This window comes from Falco peregrinus, chromosome 2, assembly GCF_023634155.1.
Source record: "Falco peregrinus isolate bFalPer1 chromosome 2, bFalPer1.pri, whole genome shotgun sequence".
Taxonomy (NCBI): domain Eukaryota; kingdom Metazoa; phylum Chordata; class Aves; order Falconiformes; family Falconidae; genus Falco; species Falco peregrinus.
In genome coordinates this window covers 20,572,183-20,592,677 of record NC_073722.1, presented here as the reverse complement: position 1 = coordinate 20,592,677, position 20,495 = coordinate 20,572,183, and the positions used below count along the sequence as shown (strand labels likewise).

Genomic DNA, 20,495 nt, shown 5'->3' with positions numbered 1-20,495 from the left:
ATACACCTGTTGTTTCTAGTTTGAACTGTGAGTGCTCAGTACCTCCCTTAAAATTAAGAACCTAACTACAAATTTAGCACCCAAAAATAAAATCTAGTATTTGAAAAGTGGATGTATCAGACTGAGCCACAGGTGTGCTTGGAAGAGAGCAGACGTCATGTTTGACATAGTCCTGAATGTTGAAGGAATTTGTCTTACCTTACAGATAATCTCTTGCAGAATTTTGGGGGGACACTTCACATTTTAATTGAAAGAAACCTTGGAGTGATTTAATACTTTTATTTTAAAGATTTTAATACTTTTAATCAAATGGCTGTATGTTAAGCAGATCCTAGTTGTTCAGTCAGTTTGAATATTTAAGCACTGTTACCAAGGCTGTCTCTTGGGAAAAAAAATTAAAAATCTTGGGTTGTTTGAGCTTTTTCTTATGTTTTTATCGATACTGACATCCTGTATGGTTTTGTACTTTTTAGAGCTGAAATATCTGAGACCAATAGGAAACTATTCCCATCATCAGCTCTACAGCCAGTTCTTAAAGACATTGTCAAGTCAGAACCTAGGAGCAAGGCAAATGAACAGAATGCTTCAGAGTGGCTTAATCCAGACAAATTTGAGAAGGTGAATGTGCCGGTATATTGTGCTGATGGTGTATCCCATCCCTATATGGAAAATGTCTGTGGAAGGAAGCTGATCAACAATGACTTTCACTCCTCTTCCCAGCTGCAGTCTCATCACACAAAAACGTTTGGTCCCAAGGTGGGGTTGTCACCTTGTGTGCCACAAAATCTGTCAGAAAGGCCCATGGTGCTTCCCCCTGCCGGTGAGCATGCCGGGCACCCGCTCCGAAGGGCAGATGCTCTTTGGGTGCCTGAAGCAGTGTACCAGAATCTTCCTCCCCCTTTACCGCCGAAGAAATATGCTCTGAATACTTCACCAGGATCAGAAAATAGCTCGGCAGCTGACGTAAAATCGATGGAAGTGTTGCAAAATAATCCTTTAAGGCAAACGGGTACACCTTTAAAATCCACAGCAGAAGCAAGCGTACTTACAAACGAACAAAGGCTTAAAGAACCATTTCCAGGGAATGAACTGTTTGTTCATAAACCGGATTCTCCACCCCGCTTACCAGTTAATGACTTTTGGACTGTGTCCGAAAACTTTTTAAAGAAAGGATCTCGTCATACGGGACCAAGTGCTAGCTATGTGGACGGCAATGATAGCGTATCCCTAACGACTTATTTTTCAGTAGATAGTTGTATGACCGACACATACAGAATGAAATATCATCAGAGACCCAAGCTGTATTTTACAGATAGCGGAAGCTTTCACAAAGAAAAGCATCCTCCACCAGCTGGAGCAGAACTGAGTGCTACGTACCATGCTACTCTTGAGCCCAGGCGTCCGACATCTGAGCAAAGGTACAAGGCAAATGCAGAAGGCATACACTGCAGTAGATAGATTCGTGTTAAAAAAATAAATCTGGATCTGACTTTTGTATTTTTTGTAGTCTGCAAGTGGGCACAAACCTTGAATCTGTGTGAGATGGGTACAACTAGGTACCCAGTCGACTACGCTTCGGAGTTACAACTGTTTAAATGAATATGCAAATAGAGGTGAGAAGAGGAGAAGAGGTGCTAAACTTCTGGTTCTTTGATTTGTTATTCTAGTTGCCTTAATGCTTACCTCTGTTACTCAGCTTGTCTTCTACAGTTTGTATTAAAAATGGTCCCTTTGGGTGTATGCATCTTACAGCAGTGGGATCAGCCAGATGTTACTAATTTTGTAAGATTTACTTAGCTGCAGTTTAAAAAGCATTCCTTCAGAATGTGGTCACAACATATTTAGACTAACAACAGAAATAAACATACTACCATACAGAATGCAGTAAATGTAGCTATAATAGAGCAGTATTTGTCCTGATAGGAAGCAGGAGGTGACGTGGATTTTTTTCAGCTGACTTCTCTGAGTCTGTGCTTTCACAAACCTTAAAGTGTCTTTAATACAAGTTTACCCAGAGAATTTCTAACTTTTTATTTGAAAAGCCTTAATAATAATAATAATTCTTTAAAAACTGTTCTGGTTTGCAAGTGTTAAATAAGTTTTTCAAAGGGAGTTCAAGTAAACTGCAGTAAGAGACTGTCCTATTAATATACCTGCTGTTAGTGTACATTTTTAAATGCATTTATCAGATTTGTTCACCCTATAAGCTATATACTTTAACTTATTAACCTTAACCCCATAAGCTACAGATACAGCTGAATAGGATGCTAATTTTGAAATAGTTATCATGGAACTACGAAAGATTAATTTTATGAGGTTTTTTTAGATATATTTACTACTTATGTTCAGTTCTGATTTATTCTACAATTGCATGCAAAGTCAATGCTGCTATTTATTGAATTTCCTATTTTTTCAGTTTGACATTTTGAGGAATGTTTAATGGGGATCAGTCATTTGATTTTACTGACCTTTTTTTCTATTCAGAGCAGTCCTACACGTGGATATGTTCTGTCTCTGAGCAAATCGGGCTGACTGAACCTGCAGCCGTTCAGGCTGTTGGTGGCTGAAAGGGCTCGAAGAGAAGAGGTTCCTCTCTCTGCTCTGGCACTCAGCCCTGCAGTTTTGGCAGCTCTGGCATCTACGTGTCTTTTGTTAACCTGACTTATTTCAGTAACAAAGAGGACGATTTATGTGGCTTTTATTTGGTGAATTAGTTCTGTGCACTGGTGTGTTTAGTGAGTGCTGAGGCCCAGCACATGGCCCAGTGAGGACGGCTGGGGAGGAAAGAAGGGTGGACAGGATTTCACTCTCAACAGCAGCCCCAAGCATTTGAAACAACTCACTGTGATTTGCAGTGTCAGAGGCAGGGGCCGAGAGTTCTATTTCAGTCTTACCATAACACTGAACGACGTATAATTTGGATCTAATGTCAGCAAAGCATGACACAATCCAAAAAGGCTAAATTTTACTGTTATCCATATTAAGAGTGTTAACTTAGGGTGCTGCTGATATACATCTAAACATCAATGCCTTTTAATTATGAAAATAATGCAAGACAGTTAAATATGCATCAGACACTCTTACTTATACTTGCACTGTTAGTCAGAAAGGCTTTTTTATGTTTATAAACCGTATGTATTTTAGTGCTTCAACCAAATGTTGGCAATTGTTTAGCACAATTATCCAAGGTATACATTTAAACAGTAGTTTTGGTTATTCTGTGTCAAGGTCGTGGGGGTTGTGTTTTTAAAATTACATGTAACTTACAGTAGAACTGGAACATGATATATGCAACAAACCAGGTATCTCAGATTAATCTTATTTCTACGTTCTTGATCAAAACTTGTAGCACTTGGGGAAAAAGAAAAGATTACATCAAGAATTTGTAGTGCAAATAATTATTTGTGTTTAGGTATGGCTGCTGGTAAACAGCAACTTTAAAAAAATTATCCTTTTATAAGAAAATCAGTTGAATACAGAAGAATCTTGAGAATGTAAGAACTTGGAAGATTCCCAACTAATATTTTTGAGAGAGGTTTCAGAACCTGTAAATTAAAACTTTTCATCTAGCAATGCTACGTTATATACATAGCCAGTTAAGGAAAACTCTTCTAATACTTGTGTAAAAACAAAGATTATTGGAATTTGTAAATAATGTATAATTTGTAAAATGTTTTGCAAAAATCTTGTATTTAAAATGACAGTATTTTTATGTATGAATAGCACAGCAACAACTGTGAATGATGTTAGAACACTTATTTTTAAACATGTATAGCAATGTTCATACTTCTGTACAACAAGCAATATGAATGCCTATTACTGATACCAATGAATATGGCTTCCAGTAAGCACAACTGGTAAACTTATTTCTAAAGTAGCTGTGGTAATTTAGATGTACTTCAGTCTCCTTGCTTTGCTTGAAACAATCTTACCAGACAACTTTCTATGTGACCCATGTTTACTGGGTATTTAATTATAGTAAATAGACAGCTAATTGAGGCACCTTTGTTTTTATATTTGACTCTGCACTCCATGTATTTACGTACATAATATTTGCTAATATGTGATAACTTGTTTTAACTTACCTAGGGTGCCTATTTATATTTTTATAAATGTCCCTTTCTGGCTATAGATTTGTATAAGAGCCTAGACCATTTTTGTAACAGTGAAGACATTAACAAGTCTTGTAATTAATATATTTTTAAGTCTTTAGAATTATTTTCTTGCAAAGTTCTGCTTGTTCAAACTATCAGATAAAAAATTAAAATATCTTTGTTGTCTTTGTACTCTTCAGAACTACATTTTTAAAGGCACTTTTTTTTTTTAGGAAAATGTAAAGTGACATATAATAGTGCTACTAGTGGTTGAAAGTTTTGCAGAGATGTGGTTTGGGTTACCTTTTTTGAACAGTGAAATTCATCCTCTGAAGTATGTTTATCTATTAAATCTAGGTTTCTAAATACCTATAAAATGCATAAAGCAATCTTAATACCATAATCCTGCAGCTGTGATAACTGCTTGATTAGTTACACAAGCCTTCTACCTTGCTACCTTTGCTGTTATTACTGTTAAGTGAAATTTGCCTTGATGTATGGATTCACATGCATGAAACAGCTTGAGTACAATGCATCACAAGCCTGTGCATTTGTTAGCTTTAAGTATTTTCAAGCACAACCTTATGCATCAGATCTGACTACAGGAGAAAGCTAAATACTAGAAGAGTACTTGAAACTTTTTTACTTTCTGAAGGCGAGTAAGGCTTCTCACCTGTTTTCCTTGCCAAAAGAGAAATGGAACATATTACAGTGCTTCCATGGTAGACTGTTCCCTTGAGATTTCCCTGGTGAAAACATGGGGTGGGGGTGAAGTAGTAAACTTGTCTTTTAGTAGCTTCATTTGAAGAACTGGAAAACCTTTTTTTCTATTTGTAAGACTTGCAATCACAGTTCAGTGTTCTTCTGCACCATGAGTCAAGAACTCTGAAACTGCTTATTTCACAGCCAAGATCATTAAGAACAGATGCCTGTACTTGCTGGCATTTAAGTGCAGATCTGACTCATAAAGCAAGCCCCTGTCAATGGCAGAATTGTCTTCAACAATGAAAGAAAAATAGAAAGCATGCACGTATGCTGACTTTAGCATCCCAAATGTTATTTGAGTGTAGCCTGTTTCCCTTTAAAGTGTTAGAAGATACTGAAACACTCTACACTTCAAATTCTCTGAAATCTAGTTATTTTATTTATTCCTGAAAAAAAAACACCCCAACAACCATGAATTGTACTTCTCAGAATTAGAAACTACTATGCACAAGGGAAAAATAAGAAAATGGAACCCCTGTCATCCATAGTTGGAAGACTGTCTTCTCTAAAGCCCAGTCAGCTGTTCCATGTACTTAGCTTCCTTTTCTCCCTCCTGAGAATGCAGAGACTCCTTGATTTAACACTGTTCTGAAAGTCTCCCTAGAGCAGGGGCCTTCAAACTGCAGCCCGCAGGCCAGATATGGCCCCCCAGGGTCCTCAATCCAGCCCCTGGTATTTACAGAAACCCTCCCCACCTCCACCCTGCCAGGGGCTGGGGGGAATCAAGCAGCCGCAGATGACTGCCTGCCACTTAATGCGCCCCCTGTTTAAAAAGTTTGAGGACCCCTGCCCTAGAGGGAGACGGACAATTTTGATACAGCATGTGAAAGTTGAAACCTCTTACTTACCTGTTACTGTCTGCTTGGTCATCTGTGGCAGGTGCACGGAAAAAAGGGTACATCACCTGTAACCCACCAGCTAAAGAAGGCTGCGCTTGTAAGCTCACTCCTACAGTGCTTATTAGTGAGGAAAGCAGAACCTGTTCTATCTAAATCAGTAAGTGAGGACAGTATAAACACTGTTGCTCTGCATAAAGGCTGGCATGTTTCAGAAAGCACTAACTGCTGAAGATAGGATCTCACACAGGCTATGGTGTAGAGAAAGGTGTAATAGAAAACCAAACAGTATCAAACCCTTGTGATTAACGCACAAAGTTACAGCTTTCCCAGCTGTGTATCATCGGTTGAGGGGAAAAGCTGACTTACAACTTCAATCTATGCAAGAGCTGGGTTTTTATTCTCAGCCACTCTAGTCTGTCCTTTTCAGTCTATTTTTATTCAAACAGTACATATCTTCACTTCCACTTAACAAACCTTTAGGCACTAATTACAAAAGCACAGTCAAGTTGTCTTACGTGACCTTTAAGGCACAGCTTAGAAAAAAGTAACAGGGTACAGGTAAAAACCTGAACAGTAATACTTGTGATACAGCTACAGATACATTATGATACTAAGTATATATGTGCCTCTTGCATTCAGATGCAAGTCGAGTCTTGTTCCCGGCTGTTTATACTGCACAAATGTCCTCCTCTTCCACCGCCTGCTTGCATAAGGTGCATCCTGTGATTAGGTAGTAGCTCTAGGAGAACAGAAAGAGGCCGGTTACTTCTACAGTGTCGTACAGCTCTGCAGAAGATGCAGCGAACGCAAAAGAAGCATCAAACATACTTTCTGATTCAGGAAACGATATTTTTTTGTTAATAAAATAATCGAGCTGCTGGCTGTTTGGAATTAGTTTTGAATTTCTTCGGAGGCATCTGTGCTTCCCAGGCCTCCGGAGGCCAGGCTGCTGGAGCAAGGACAGCCGGAGCCGCCCGGCTACCGGCAGCGGGGCCTCGGCTCCCCCCATCCCCGGGCCGGGCCGGGCCACCCACCGTCCCTTCTTCCCCGCTCGGCCCGGCGGAGGGTGGGGGCAGCCCGACCGAGAACCGCCCCCCCAGGCCCGCCACCGCCTCACCTGGGCCCGGCGCCCTCAGGGCAGCAAGTAGATGAAGACGAATAGCGCCAGGTCGAAGAGGACGAAGAGCCACAAGTCCAGCCAGTAGGACTGCCCCGACAGCGACAACGCCCGGCTCCGGCGGCGGCGGCTGCTGCTGCTGCTGCTGCTGCTGCTGCCACCACCCGCCGCGCCGTCCCCGTCCTCCTCGCCCTCCTGCCGCCGCGCCACCGCCTCCATCTCCTCAGGCTCCGTGGGGGCGAGGGCGGCCCCCGCGCACGCACCACCGGCCCTTCCGCCTGGGGAGCCAATGAGAGCGCGGCGCACGTACTGCGGCCACGCCCTGCGGCGCGCGGCCGGCACCGCCCTCCTCTCCTCACGCCGCGCCCCGCCCCGCCGGCCGTTGGCGGCCGTTAGGGGGCGCTGCCGCGGCCCCCGTCGCCCCTGGGTGACGGCGCTGGCGCTCGGCCGCGTGCTCCAGGCGTGACTGCCGCCCCCGCTCCCCGCTGAGGGGACACGGGACAGGGAGGGCGCTGGTGCCCCCCCGCCGGCGCTGGGCGCCGTGCCGCTCGGGGGGCGCGCTGTGAGGCGGCAGGAGCGGGGCGGCACAGGGTGCTGCTCCCCGGCGGCCCTCGGGGCGCTCGGCCCCCTGAGGCGGCGTGTGGGGAGGGGCAGGTGGGCAGTCCTGGCAGACCGGCCGCCCTTGTTCTCCTCAGCTGTGCTGGGGCTTTTGTGGCAATAAACATTCGCAGGTTGTCCCTTTTAACTCCTCGGAGAGGAGATGATGGATGCCCTGGAAGAAGCTAAAAGACTGGGAAATCCTGTTGTGAAGAAGTTGAGGAAAACTGAAATGGTTTGAAGACACACTCCTATCCTTGAAGATTGGTTGGAGCTTGTACACCCTACATAAACGTGAAAAGGTCAGTGTAGATAGCGTATATCATGTGCTTTCTTCACAGGACACTCAGCTGCCTGAGAGGCGAGGCTGCACAGCCCGGCGCCATGCTCATAGTCGGGACGTGTGGCCTCAGCCCAGCCAGCTCAGTCATTGCTGCAGGCACTGTGGCTGTTATTGTGCTAGAAAAGTGACCAGAAACCTAGGAATATACTAAACAAAAACCTCCTCATGGTAGCTCCGACCCTAAGAGCAGTGGTGAATGGAGCCACATCCAGCTGGCGGCCGGGCACACGTGGTGTTCCCCAGGGCTCAGCGCTGGGGCCGGTCCTGCTTAATGTCTTTATTGATGATCTGGACAAGGGATCAAGTGCAATCAGTAAGTTTGCAGATGGCACCAGGTTGGGTGGGAGTGCTGATCTGCTGGAGGGCAGGAGGCTCTGCAGAGGGGTCTGGGCAGGCTGGATCCATGGGCCCAGGCCACTTGTATGAGGTTCCACAAGGCCGAGTGCCGGGTCCTGCCCTGGGGTCACACAGGCCCCACGCAGCGCTCCAGGCCGGGGCAGAGCGGCTGGGAAGTGCCTGGGGGGAAAGGGCCTGGGGGTGCTGGTGGGCAGCCAGCTGGGCAGGAGCCAGCACTGTGCCCAGGTGGCCAGGAGGGCCAGCAGCATCCCGGCTTGTGTCAGCAACAGCGTGGCCAGCGGGACCAGGGCAGTGACCCGCACTGGGCACTGGTGAGGCCACACCTTGTTTCCCATGTTCAGTTTTGGGCCTCTCACTGCAAAAGGGCTATAGAGGTGCTGGAGCATGTCTAGAGAAGAGCAGCAGAGCTAGTGAAGGGTCTAGAGAACATGTCTTACAGAGCAGCTGAGGTAACTGGGGGTGTTTAGTCTGCAGAAAAGGAGAAGGCTCATTGGGGACCTTAATGTTCTCTACAACTACCGGAAAGGAGTCTGTAGGCAGAGGGGAGTTGGTCTTTTCTCTCAGATAACAAGCAGCAGGACAAGAGAGAATGGCCTCAAGTTGCTCCGGAAGAGGTTTAGATTGGATATTAGGAAGAATTTCTTCGCATAAAGGGTAGTGAAGCATTGGACCAGGCTGGCCAGGGAGGTGGTGGAATCACCATCACTGGAGATGTTTAAAAAACGTGTAGATGCGGTGCTCAGGGATATGGTTTAGTGGTGGGCTTAGCCATGCTGTGTTAGCAGTTGGACTTCATGATCTCAGAGGTCTTTTCCAACCTAAATGGTTCTATGATTCTGTTAAGCCTTTTTAGCTTCAAATTAAGACCAAAGGCAATCCTTGCTACAGAATGCAGAGCAGGTGTATCTGATCAGAGTTTCACTTCTCATAAGCATGCACTTGGAGGCAGCTATTCTCCTTAACAAGTTATGTCGTAAGAAATACAGATGAACTTGAATTCATCTTTATATAGCAAGTCTCAGTTAAGCACAGGTGTGTTAGGTGAAGTACAGTAGAGCTTTGGGGGAAAAATATTGACAATACTTCCCCTTTAACTCTCGTACCTCTCTGTATTACCTCACTTGAGCAAAAGGAGCTGTGGATTGTAGGATTCCCCAAAGCAAACAATTTCCTATATGGTTGCAAAGTAATGTAATTCTGAAATTCCTGCCTAGGAAACAAAAGTCTTCCAGTCAAATTCAGTAGGCTCTCCCACTCACATTCTAATATAATGATCTAATTTGTTAGTTTACTGAAGCTGTATCCCTCTCCTCCATCCCTTTACTTGATCTTAGGTATTGGAGACTGAGTCTTTAAAAATTTTTCCTTATTTTTTAAGCACAGCTGCTGACCACATCTGTCTGCAGTATTTGGAGTTGTTCAATACTTTTGCACTTTTATCTTTTTCTTCTTTTTTAAAAAATGAATAATTACCAGATTACTTTTCATTTTGTCTGTCATCCAGAATGAACTAAAATAATTTCTCAAATACTTCACAAAAAAAATACCCTACTGCTTATTATAGCCAATCAATCAAAGAAATCTGGTAACCTACATCAAAATAGCCATTGATCAGGGTGTTACTGAGCGGGATGTGGCAGAGGTAAGTGCACTGATACCAGGTGTGGGCTAGAGTTCGACTTTCTGAACCAGAAGGGTGCAAGACTGAAGGGGTCAGCATACTCTGGGAAGAAAGAGGGAACATATCCAGAAACTTAATACAGCTTTCATTCCAGACAGTAAAGTCTCTAAAAGAAATAAAATGGCATTCTCTAATTTCCTGAAACCTTTGACGTGTAATTGTTAATATACTTCATTGCAATTTAGAAGTGATAATGACATGAAGCTGATAATGAAGGTCAAACTCTGTAACAGCACTTCAATGATTAGGGCTTCTGTCATACAGATTACACAGCTATTTCGGTGCCTATAGCCTAACTGAAAGAATCTGTCAAATAGGTTACTGCAAGCCATTATTCTTTATCCCTCTCTCTTTTAAAGGCTTTAGTGTCTAAACAGAATAGCATAGAGATAGACAGAATTTTGTAATAGTATTTCCAGATTTTACAGTGGTGTTTTTGTTTGGCGTTTTAAGTTTTTCATACCTTCGCTTTTCAGTTTTGTATCTCTCTGAAAACTGGAAGACTGTTTAAGATGGTATTCTCTTCGTTGAGATAGATAAGCGATATATGTACCCACTGAATGATGGCTATGTACAAAATATCTACACTGGAAGTTGCATACAATCAATATCTGGAAGAGGAAATGCAAATTCATAAAGAAGGGTCATCCCTCCTACTCCCAACCTGGGTACTCTTTTTACGTCATGAGAGCATTTTGGCAGTAGAGGGAGCTACGAGATGCTGAAGACCACAAAAATACAGGCTAAAGGGGAGACGGTTATAAAAATAAGGGGGGAAATGGTTTTATGTTTTATTCGTTTATGGCCAGCAAAAGGGCAGTCAAGCAGAGCCAACACAGGGGAGTTAATTTTGCGAGGTATTTTTAAAACCCGTTAAAATAATAATGTAAATGTACCCTTTCAGAAATGATATTTGAAACTGGACCTGTAACAAACAGCATGTGTACAGCCATATGGCAGGAGATTATCTAGCTGCTTACCGTCGTCAGGGAATTGTGTGATGAAATGCATGAGACTTTACAGATATGGCTGCACTTGTATCTTGTGTGAAACCTCCGGGCTGTCCTCAGGCCCACGTGGTATTATGAACTTTTAGCAAAGGTTTACATGAATCAGTCGTTTTCTAACTACGGCAGCAAAAGCATGGGCACAGAAAGCTCAGAAGCCAAAAAAAAAAGAGCTTGGGGCGTATTTGCTGAAGGACAAGAGTGCTGGCAGCAGCCAGGTTTGTTCTGCTGATGGGTCAGAAAGTGTCCATGGCTGGGAAGCAGGCTGCCCCATAGACGTGGGGACAGGAGTAGGTGACCACCAAGAGGCAGGCATAGTTAGAGAGACACAGCAGATCTTAACTAGTGCTGACCCTCGAGAGGCACTTTTACCGGAACCCTTAGGAAATGGCGTAACTCAAGGGAGTTGAGGCTGGGTTGAAAAGAGCACTTACAGACTGGACAACATGAGCAGAAGGTGGTGCATGTTGTCACCCATCAGAAACACCAGTGTTTGAAGTCAACATAGTCTGAAATCATTCTTTATCCTCTTAAGATGCCTTCAATGTTTTCCTTCATGTTCTGAAAGAAACTCACTCAGAGCCTGCTAATGCTTTTCCTGACACAGAATAATTTGAACCCCTAATAAATTGGAACACCTCAAAATCTGCATCTTTCAAAGCATGATCATGCTTTCAGAAACAAAGACAATGTAATTACTTTATGTGAAATATCTGTATATCATCAGTACATGCTTTATATTGTTCCTATTGATATGAGCAAGGTATCGATGTGATATCATTTAAGTCATCCAAGTGAGCTGTATTATCACAGCATATTTTGCATTTATTCCATATTTATATTTACATAGAATAGTCTCAGAGACTTGGGTGTTGCCAGGTTTCTTTTAGGTCTTGCCATCCTTAATAAACACAATATTCAATACAGAGAAACCATTCATCAATATAAATATTATGGTAAGGAAACCAAGTTGCCATTTGAGAAGCAGTGCAAAGAATATTTCAGTTCTGCTTATAGAAAATAGTTTCTGCAGCCTTTTACTGTATGGCACTTGGGTAGGACTTGGTACAAATAACATTTTAGCATTTGTATCAAATTGTATTTGGATTTTGTTTATTCAAGGCAAAACAGTAAACATAAGGAACCAGCCTGTGTTTTCAACAGGGCTAAGTAAATTGCAGTTTAAGAAGTGCCGTGAGTGGATAAAAAGAAAAAAACAAAACAAATGCAGAGCGCATGTAGAAAACCGGTCTTTTTTCCACTGGATTTTGGTGCTGTTCTGACTGAAGTGCTTAGTCCCTTTTGAAGATTCTCTTGGCTTCAACTCCTTCATATGTGTAGGTCTGTTAGGGAATCAAGAAGAAAAATCAGTGGCTGCTATTACAGTTTCATTTCACGGGTGCTATTGAGAGATGGTCAATAACGATCTAACTCATTGTGACTGGTGGCTGTGTGGGGCCACGTTTCCAAGTCAGCACTTGGAAAGGAACATAAGGAAAGCAGACTGGTGTCCCTAGGCACCAATTCTCTGTGCAAACATTTGAACGACCATGGGACAGCTTTTGGGGGCCTCAGAAAAAAACCCAAAGTGTTGAACTACTGTATTCCCAATAACACTACTTAGCAAGAGTCCTCTGCATGACTGCTGTTCTTAGAAGTGTGAAGAAGCACCAAAGAGTTGGACTGTACATTTTTGATATCTTAAATCTCACACCTGTCCATAAGGTTGGTTTTTTGTTTTGTTTTTTTTTTAAAAAATCTTTTAAGAAGCTTGGGACCTGCTAGCGATGAGGATCTTCAAGCATTACAGTTCAGTTTCTGGCTTTACTGCAGAGCTGTGAAACATCTCCTGTGTGTCTCTGACTTACCCCTCTGTGTTGCTGCTCCCTGCCCAAACCCCAATCTCTGTTTTTAGAGGGTGTTTATCAGCCACTGGTAAGGCTTGGAAAAGGGCCTTCAGTCAGAACATACCTATACAGTGTCTGTCTACGTCTACTGTGTACAGCTTGTATTCAGAATGCATTGATAAGAATTTGTTCACATGGGTAGAAAAAGATAAAATCAGTTTGTGAGTTTTATTTTAAAGGTTTAAATTTGGATAGCTTACTCAACTTGAGAATTTTAACTAAATGAAGTTATTTGGCTTGAAGAAAATATTTCCTCCTTTCAGAAGAGCTGTTAAAAATTTTTCAGTTAATTATATTGTAAAGTAGCTAAGTGACTGCTTAACTCACCTGAACAAGTTCATCACCTACGACTTCTCTGTGTGCTGTGAGTATTTTTCCATTGTCTTTTCTAGTAAATTTTCCTACGAGTTTATTTCCTTCCATGTTCCAAGCACCCTATAATGGGAAAAAAAAATCCCAAATATTTTGCAATAGATAGGACACTGCATTGATTTAAAGACTGCAGAAATACTTAGAAGTGAGAAGAGATTAAAACAGTGTAATAACGCTTTTTTGGACATTGATGGAAAGTTGTAAAAATGAAATTTTAATGAAAACATTGGGGTTTTTAATGGCATACTAGTCAACCTGGATTTTTTTTTTAATTATGCTGAGTACACTTTATTTCAATTAATTGTATCAACAGAGAAAAAGTAATTTCTTACAAATACTCAATGTGCAGTCTAGTGGTGTACTTGAGTATTCTCAGAAGTAAAATTGCAATCACCTGGATTTTGGCTGCATACTCTGGTTTTGGGGCACTCTATGGAACCTTGAGTATCATGGTACAGTACTGAACCAGTAACAGTTAATACTACCTTGTGGTTTTTTATATAAGCTGCAAGCATTCCTGAACCAGTCGCACTTTAGAAGTAAAATTTAAATTAAAAAATAGGAAGATAAGGCATTCATCTTGAAACTGTACTGCACAAAGCTATTATCATATCATAAATATATACTTATATAGAAAGTTTCTTACATTAAGCTCAGTCCCGTCAGCCAGACTGTAGTCAAAATTGACTCCCAGAGTGAATTCAATAACTATGGTACGGAAGTTGCTTGATTCTTTGACAGAAAATTTGTTTCCATCTTGTTGAATAGTGATCTTCAGGTTATCATGGGCTCCTAACTTTCTTTTCATCATGTTAACACCTAGAAATATCAGTTAACATCAATCAGAAAAAAAACCTCTAGAGCATCATACATGTCTCTTTTTAGTGACTTTTTATGTGGCCGAGTTTTTATTCCAGCATTCTTACCTGAATTTTTATTCTTCTTCACTTTTTGTTGAGGCCATATTCACCAGTAAAGATATAAGACAAACCACTGTCCAACTGGAATGGTTATGTCTATATGTATATAGTGCAGTTTGTACAAACTTAAGTATCAGGATGTTAAAATGGCTTGAATCATGTGTTTCTATAAAATTGAAGAATGATGATTTCCTCCCTGTGTTATTTTGAAACTAGTTTCATGTTACCAGAATAATATTCCTGCTATAGAATTCTGCTGAAAGTTTCTCATTCAAATTTTCCGAGCCTTTAGACTTAGAGAGTCTTTCCTTTGCTGAAATAAATCTGCTGGAATTTGTCAAGTTGTTTAAGATTAACATAATGTAATTAAAATCAGAACATTTCCCAGTATCTTTCCCCCCCTCTGTGGAATCTTTTGAAAATAAATGCAGTACGCTGTGCAAGGGCAGAGCAGCAAACAGCAGGAGAGGCTAGTCAGAAGGTGGGTCACAGACAGCTCAAGTTTGTATTCAGCCATTGTGGTATTATTATTCTTGTAGAAGCCATTAGAAAAGCAAGACTTACCCATCGCCTCCATGAACTTTTCATAGTTTTCATTCTTGTCTATTTTCCAGCTACCATTAAATGCCATGTTTCTGTCTGTAGGAGGACTGTTCTGAAGTAAGGTATCTTTGCAAAGAGAATTTATGTACTGGCTTATCTTGAAAGTAATTTACAGGATGATGTGGCTGACTAAAGCTCAACTGATGCACTGATCTTTTCAAGGAGAAGTTTACTCTAGTTCAATCAAACTTCCAATCATGACCACAAGGTTTGCTGAATCTCTCCCTTATTGCCTGACAGTATCTTTATTGCTCATCTTCATAAAGGATTGCTAAACCATTCATTGTATTTGGCGTATTTGAGTTGTACTCAAAATCAGCTATCTAGTGAAAGCAGTAATTAGAGTAAGAAAATTACTCAACATTTTCCATCTCTGTTGTATCTTCACGCTTGTAGGAGAGTCTTGATGCAACTGGAGGAAATATATTTACCCAACAAACCAAACACAATTATCTACTTTGTTATAATTTGGTAGAGATCTGTTCTGCTCAACATAAGCATGGGGCAGAGGATTTACTGAATGTCTGCAGATTGTTTCAGAAAACTGTCCACTTGCTTCTGGTCTAGTGCTGAGCTATGAAAATTGGGATGATAGTCATGGGCTCACTCTATAGTTTAAATTCTGAGCATTTCCTATGAATTTTCTTCATTATAACACATTCAGTGACTGTGATGTGCACCTAATCCGTTCCTGCACCAGAAAAAGATGTGCAGCTAAGGAAGTTTACCTGATGTGGTTGATTTCCAGAGGTCCCAGATTTTGTCTGTTCAACGATAATACAGGACATGAGTCTTCCCTGACTTAGCTGCTTCTTCCCTTACTCCTGTTCCCTTCTAACTGCTGCTACTTGAACCTGAGCAAATCTATTGACCCAGCTTTTGTCTTTACCAAGTTTAGGGTGATATAATTATTCTGTTCACACGGATGGTACCAGCTCTGCTATCTGTTAGGTTCAAAATGTAAATGTAAATCCTGAACGCCGACTTGGATTTTGCTTAGTGCACAGGTGATGGGTTATTCTCTACTTAGCAAATTTTAGCAGCGTCTCATGTTTTCATAATCTTGTACATCTATGGATTGCAGCCTGGAACAAGAGGTTTTACTGAAGTGTGACTGTAAATTTAGAACTTTGCTACCGATACCAGAACAGTGTGGCTTTTCACTCCGGGCAGCTTCATTTTGAAATCAATAGTAATCTGTCTGACAGACCAGGGAGGAAAAATAGCTCAACAAGTATTTCTCACTGGATGAAAAGAAGGAGAAAAAAAATGAGTCTGTAGGTTCATATTGTTGCAGGTGATGTAGGGAAAGGTGCTGGATTTGCAGTTAAAACAGGCTGCTAGAAGCTGACCATGCGTTAGAGTTAAAATTGTTTTTCCAGACCCTGTGGTCTTTTGAAAGATGGGATTTGGTGCAAGCCAGTCTGTTGTAGCTGTGAACACCTCATGTTCCAACTACAGCTATTTCAGTTCAAGATGACTGTCCCAGCAGTAATTTGCAGAGGTTATCTCAGATCTGCCAACAGAGCTCCTTTTATGAGTGTTTCATAATTCGTTCCACTTGAAGTGAGCCACATCCTCTTTCTTACCCAGCAGATGCTGCAAACCTGGGGGTCTTGCCTAAATTGCATGGGGAGGAGGGGGGAACATGAAGAATCTCGTTTGCTGAATGGTTGCTGTGAGGCTGCAGTACGCCTACCATGGGGCCATGCTGGACGTGCTGGAGCACTAACCTGGTGAGCCAGTGCGGCTGGAGCTGGGAGAGAGCAGGAGCCCACAGCCATGTGGTCCCTTGTCTGTGTGGGCAGGGTCACCTGCAAGAGACGAGGGTTGAGGTTGTGGACACATCCTCTTCAGGCTGCAGCTTGTCCTCTTGTCTTCCACTGGTACTGCTGCTGTCATTCACCTTCCTCAAAGCCATGTCTTCCATCTCAGAAATGCCTTTTTCCCCCTAAGGCTAGGAAGAAACAAAGCCTGCCGCTCTTCCTATAGTAGCTGCTTGTTCTTTCCTCTTCCTGCCTCTTATATTTCTGCCTTGCCTGCCAGATGGAAGGTGTCCAGGCTGTTTACTCTTAATGGCAGTGAGGGAAGTACCTCACAATACCTATTTGCCACCACCATTTGGGTTTCATTATGTAGTTTGTACAGGCAGTTTTTTCTCACCTTGACTTACATAAAAGTTCTAAAACTTTGCAAAGAAGTAGGCATAATTTTGGTAGGGAAAATATCCTGTCTCTATATAAATATTACAACTCCAGAATTAACATCTTTGGTGGAGGACGAAATGGAAATACTGTGTCTCACTGTGAACTAGAGCATTGCCAGGTACAGGGCAATTTGACTTGGGGAAGAACATAAATGTTAGGCCCTGTAATTGGAACTGGGTAAAAATCGGCCAGCTACACACTGGAAGATGAGTAGTTGTGTTAGCATGGTGCTGCACATCTGAACTCAGGGTCTCAAAAAGTGTTGTGGCCTGTGCCCAGTGCTGTGCTAATAGTGGATGTTCACCTTACCCCTCAGCCAGCTCAGAAGACGGGCAAAATTAGTTTCTAGCCGAGTCAGATTATATCTTTTTATTGCATTGGAGTGTATCTTGACCTTTGCAGTTATCATTGTCAACATATATTATTTATTTAGTATATATACATAAACAAAAATACCTGGTGTCTGGTTATAGTTCATCCAATTTATTGTTGCTTAACAAAATTACTGTTTTTTTAAAGACTCTCTTTAGGCTTTGCAGAAGGGTTCTTTCTGACCGTGGGGTGGTCCAACTTTGAACCACTTTGGTTGTATCCAGTAGAAAACTGCGGCCTGAAATGATGTGATTTATTCACATCATTTCAGGCATATATGAAATCTAACAAATAGGAAATGACCTTTTATTTTGAGCATGTAAAGGAAGCTTTTCTACTTTTTATTCTCTCCAAGAACCTACTGCTTCATTTCATTTAGGAAATGCTAAGATGGCTGAAACGGTGTTTATATAGTTAAACAAAACTAATGCTACAGATTACGTTCCTCACTTGAATCCAGTCTATCTTCTTAACCTCTGAAAAAAATAACTCTGAGTAGTGACATCCTGCAGGTGAAGTACGAATTTCTACATCAAACTTACTTCAGCAGTGTTTCTGAACCTTAAAAAAGGGGGAGGCTCTTCTGGATCGAGTCCTCAACTGCCAGGAAGATTTCTCAGATGTGCTTTTCCAGTCCTATCTTCCCACTTGCCTTTCTGCCCTTGCGGTTCTTTGGTCTCCCTTAGCAGTCAGGCTAACCAGCCAACTCCAAACCTCACCATGGGAGCAGCGGGTAGCTGGGTCCTGAATTTCACATCAAAGCTTGTTGCTCCATTTCTGTCCCATTTTTTTCTGCCTTAATATTTCTTTTCACTGGGCACGAATCCTTAGGATCCTGTTCAGATCAGCCCCAATGATCTGTCAGTTAAGTGAGAATCTCCACAGGTGGTCAATATTTATGAGTTTCATGGTGTCCCTGTGTTGCTGTAGCACTGACAGCATAAAGAACTGTTCTTCTCTGAGGTCTGATGGAATGTCAGTGCTAGAACAAGCAGCTATCTTTCTGCTCTCTCAATTTACATGGCTTAGGGCTACTAATGCACTAAAATCAGATTTCAGTTTTCTTAGAAGGACTAGAATCATACGATATAAGTTTTATTCAGAGCTGTTTTCAGGTCCTACAAAAGCTGAGTTTCCTTCTAAAACTATAATTTAAATTGTTTTTATAGACTTCTTTTTTTTTTTTAATGTTGGAATATTCCACAACCTTTATCCTTCTGTCTAGCTCTTCCTTGTGTGGTTTTTAAAACTACAATTTTTGCTTAGATGTTGCATTGAAAAATGTGGTTTTTTAGTATTGCTGGTTGCATGAAAGTCATGAAAGCTAAGGGTGTGTATACTTGGCTTCCTTCAGCCTGCCAGCTTCAGAACTCTGAAAGTGGACAAATTTATTAACTTTGAAGTTTGATCTTTAAATGAGGGGGATAGAAAGAAATTATTAACTTATATGGTCATGCCAACCTCATCATGCCAGTCTGTGGTAATCGTACCAAGCTGCACGATGATGGTAATTGACAGTGAAGTTCCAAAGATCAGGGTAACAAAAATGCTCCTGCAGTGGGTTATATTAATCTATCCTATTTATTGTTTCGTGGCTTGTCTTCAAGTTGTTCTGCCTAAAATCAGCTAGGACAGTAGAACTCAGATTTACCATGCAGTGGTTAAGGCTCGGTGCCAACATAAACATACTAGACTTATGTAAATATTATTATATATAATATTTATATTGAGAGAGAGATGAATCTCTGTTAGAACCATGCAGATTAACTGGCTTCTGTCAGGTAGTTGTGAACTGATTGGGCAGTGTTTATGCATGATTCCTCTATTTCCTGGGATGGATTGCAAAGATGGTTCGGCACTTAAATCATTTCAGTGCCCCTGGATCTCTTACTGTGAAGTTTTACTAAGCATTTAAACCACAGTACTCAAATTTATATTGATAGGGTAAATAGATAATTCTACGCCAGTAAAGCCAACTTGAGCGTAGCCATGGTTGGCCTTAGCAACGAGGAGCTCAATGGAGCCTGACTGATGCCAACCCTTGGATAATAAATTTCAAAGTACTTAGTGCGTGTGGATGTTGTATTGCGGCAGGATTAGATCACACTTGAGCTAGATTTTGTCCTACTTCAGCTGCCTGTTGGCTAAATTTCTGGTTTTATTTTGGTTCAAGGAGAATCTGCTGGATGCTGCTATCAGCAATCTGCTCAACATAAAGATTCAGCATTTTAAGATTACTTGGAAATTTGCAGTGAGTATATTGATCCAGTGGTCTGGTTAGTTAGTGGTGGGCTGTGGATCTTAAAACTTACTCTTAATTGTCTGTATTTACTGTTTTTTAAATTTCTGTGTAATGGCTCTGATCCATAAAGTGCTGCATGGTTTTGAGAGTTGATTTTTGGAGAGAACTGAAGTGCGTGAGCTGATGAACTCCAGGTTAAAAAAATCTAGACGCAAGATGCAGGATGTTATTAAAGCAGTAACAGCTATTTACTTTATCTGTTACTGTATGCTAAAAGAAATCCCAGGATTTCCCAGAATAGTAGAATCGAGCCTAGTTTCAGTGAATTGAGGGTGACTGAGAAGAATTGCCAATAAAAATAAGTGTACTTTCCCAGTCAAGGTTATGTGAATCTCCGAGTGTTAGTGCCATTTGTCACCTGTCACATAGAGACTGATATGCCAAGTGACCTGTAAGGCTTTGTGTCAGGCTTATCTAAAGTATTTAAATGTGTATCTTAATGCTCTCTTTCTGTTTTCCAGCCAAATACTTACTAGCAGGAAAATCTGGTGAAGTAGTTTCTTTTTGTTCAGAATGGGAGATGTGGTCAAGGGGTGGGGTTGAGGTACAGTCCCATGAGCTGACAATGGTCAGTACTGACAGGCTGCAGCAGTCATGGTGGTTCCTCCAAAACTGGACCTGGACTTTTAGTTCATGTCAACATAGCTGTTTGCTGATCCTACACTTTGCTCTTGACTATGATATAGCTCCAAACTCCACCAAAGTTTATTGTGATTATCTGGATTACTGACTTGAATCTAATCTCATCTGTGAAACAGTGAGCTTCAGAGTTCTGAGCTTGACATAATAGCAAGAGAGCACCCTGCATGGCTCAGATAGTTACATATTTGTATATCCAAAAGGAAAAAGTGGCTTCAAGGCAAAACATTCTTTTATTTGTGTCTCATGTAAAAGCAGGACAGACGCTCAGATTCTGATTCTATTTCCAGCACAGAAATGGACTTTGTGTGACCTTGATGAAATGAACCCCTCTACATACCTGTAAAATGACCTTCCCTTCCATTAATAAGCC

The 20,495-nt window shown here is 41.5% G+C and overlaps 2 protein-coding genes and 1 long non-coding RNA gene across 6 annotated transcripts in view; 1 reads left to right on the top strand and 2 right to left on the bottom strand.

The window, feature by feature from the left end:
• USP53 (ubiquitin specific peptidase 53) overlaps window positions 1-4,271 on the top strand; it is a 40,932-nt gene extending 36,661 nt beyond the window's left edge. For all 4 annotated transcript variants that reach the window (XM_055795824.1, XM_055795823.1, XM_055795822.1 and 1 more), the window contains one exon: window positions 474-4,271. In XM_055795824.1, coding sequence (XP_055651799.1) covers window positions 474-1,458 — 985 coding nt within the window. In that variant the 3' untranslated portion in view covers window positions 1,459-4,271. The remainder of the gene's footprint in view (window positions 1-473) is intronic.
• Window positions 4,272-6,072: 1,801 nt separating this feature from the next.
• On the bottom strand, window positions 6,073-7,245 carry LOC129783821 (uncharacterized). The gene is made up of 2 exons (XR_008745783.1): window positions 6,816-7,245; window positions 6,073-6,437 (listed from the first exon to the last, which is right to left on the bottom strand). It is a non-coding gene; the product is annotated as an uncharacterized LOC129783821 (long non-coding RNA).
• A 3,671-nt stretch (window positions 7,246-10,916) lies between these two features.
• Window positions 10,917-15,833, bottom strand: FABP2 (fatty acid binding protein 2). Its single transcript, XM_005243131.3, has 4 exons — window positions 14,564-15,833; window positions 13,726-13,898; window positions 13,035-13,142; window positions 10,917-12,143 (listed from the first exon to the last, which is right to left on the bottom strand). Exons 1-4 carry the CDS (start codon window positions 14,628-14,630, stop codon window positions 12,093-12,095), a joined length of 399 nt encoding a protein of 132 aa, XP_005243188.1. The 5' UTR covers window positions 14,631-15,833; the 3' UTR covers window positions 10,917-12,092.
• Window positions 15,834-20,495: the final 4,662 nt, after the last annotated feature.

What these genes read in the sequence shown, in the direction of transcription:
- FABP2 (XM_005243131.3), bottom strand. Translation starts at nt 14,630, where the DNA reads ATGGCATTTAATGGTAGCTGGAAAATAGACAAGAATGAAAACTATGAA. An exon ending in CTGACGGGACTGAGCTTAAT is followed by an intron (nt 13,143 to 13,725) that starts GTAAGAAACTTT and finishes TTCCCATTATAG; the next exon opens with GGTGCTTGGAACATGGAAGG. An exon ending in TAGGTGATGAACTTGTTCAG is followed by an intron (nt 12,144 to 13,034) that starts GTGAGTTAAGCA and finishes ATTCCCTAACAG; the next exon opens with ACCTACACATATGAAGGAGT.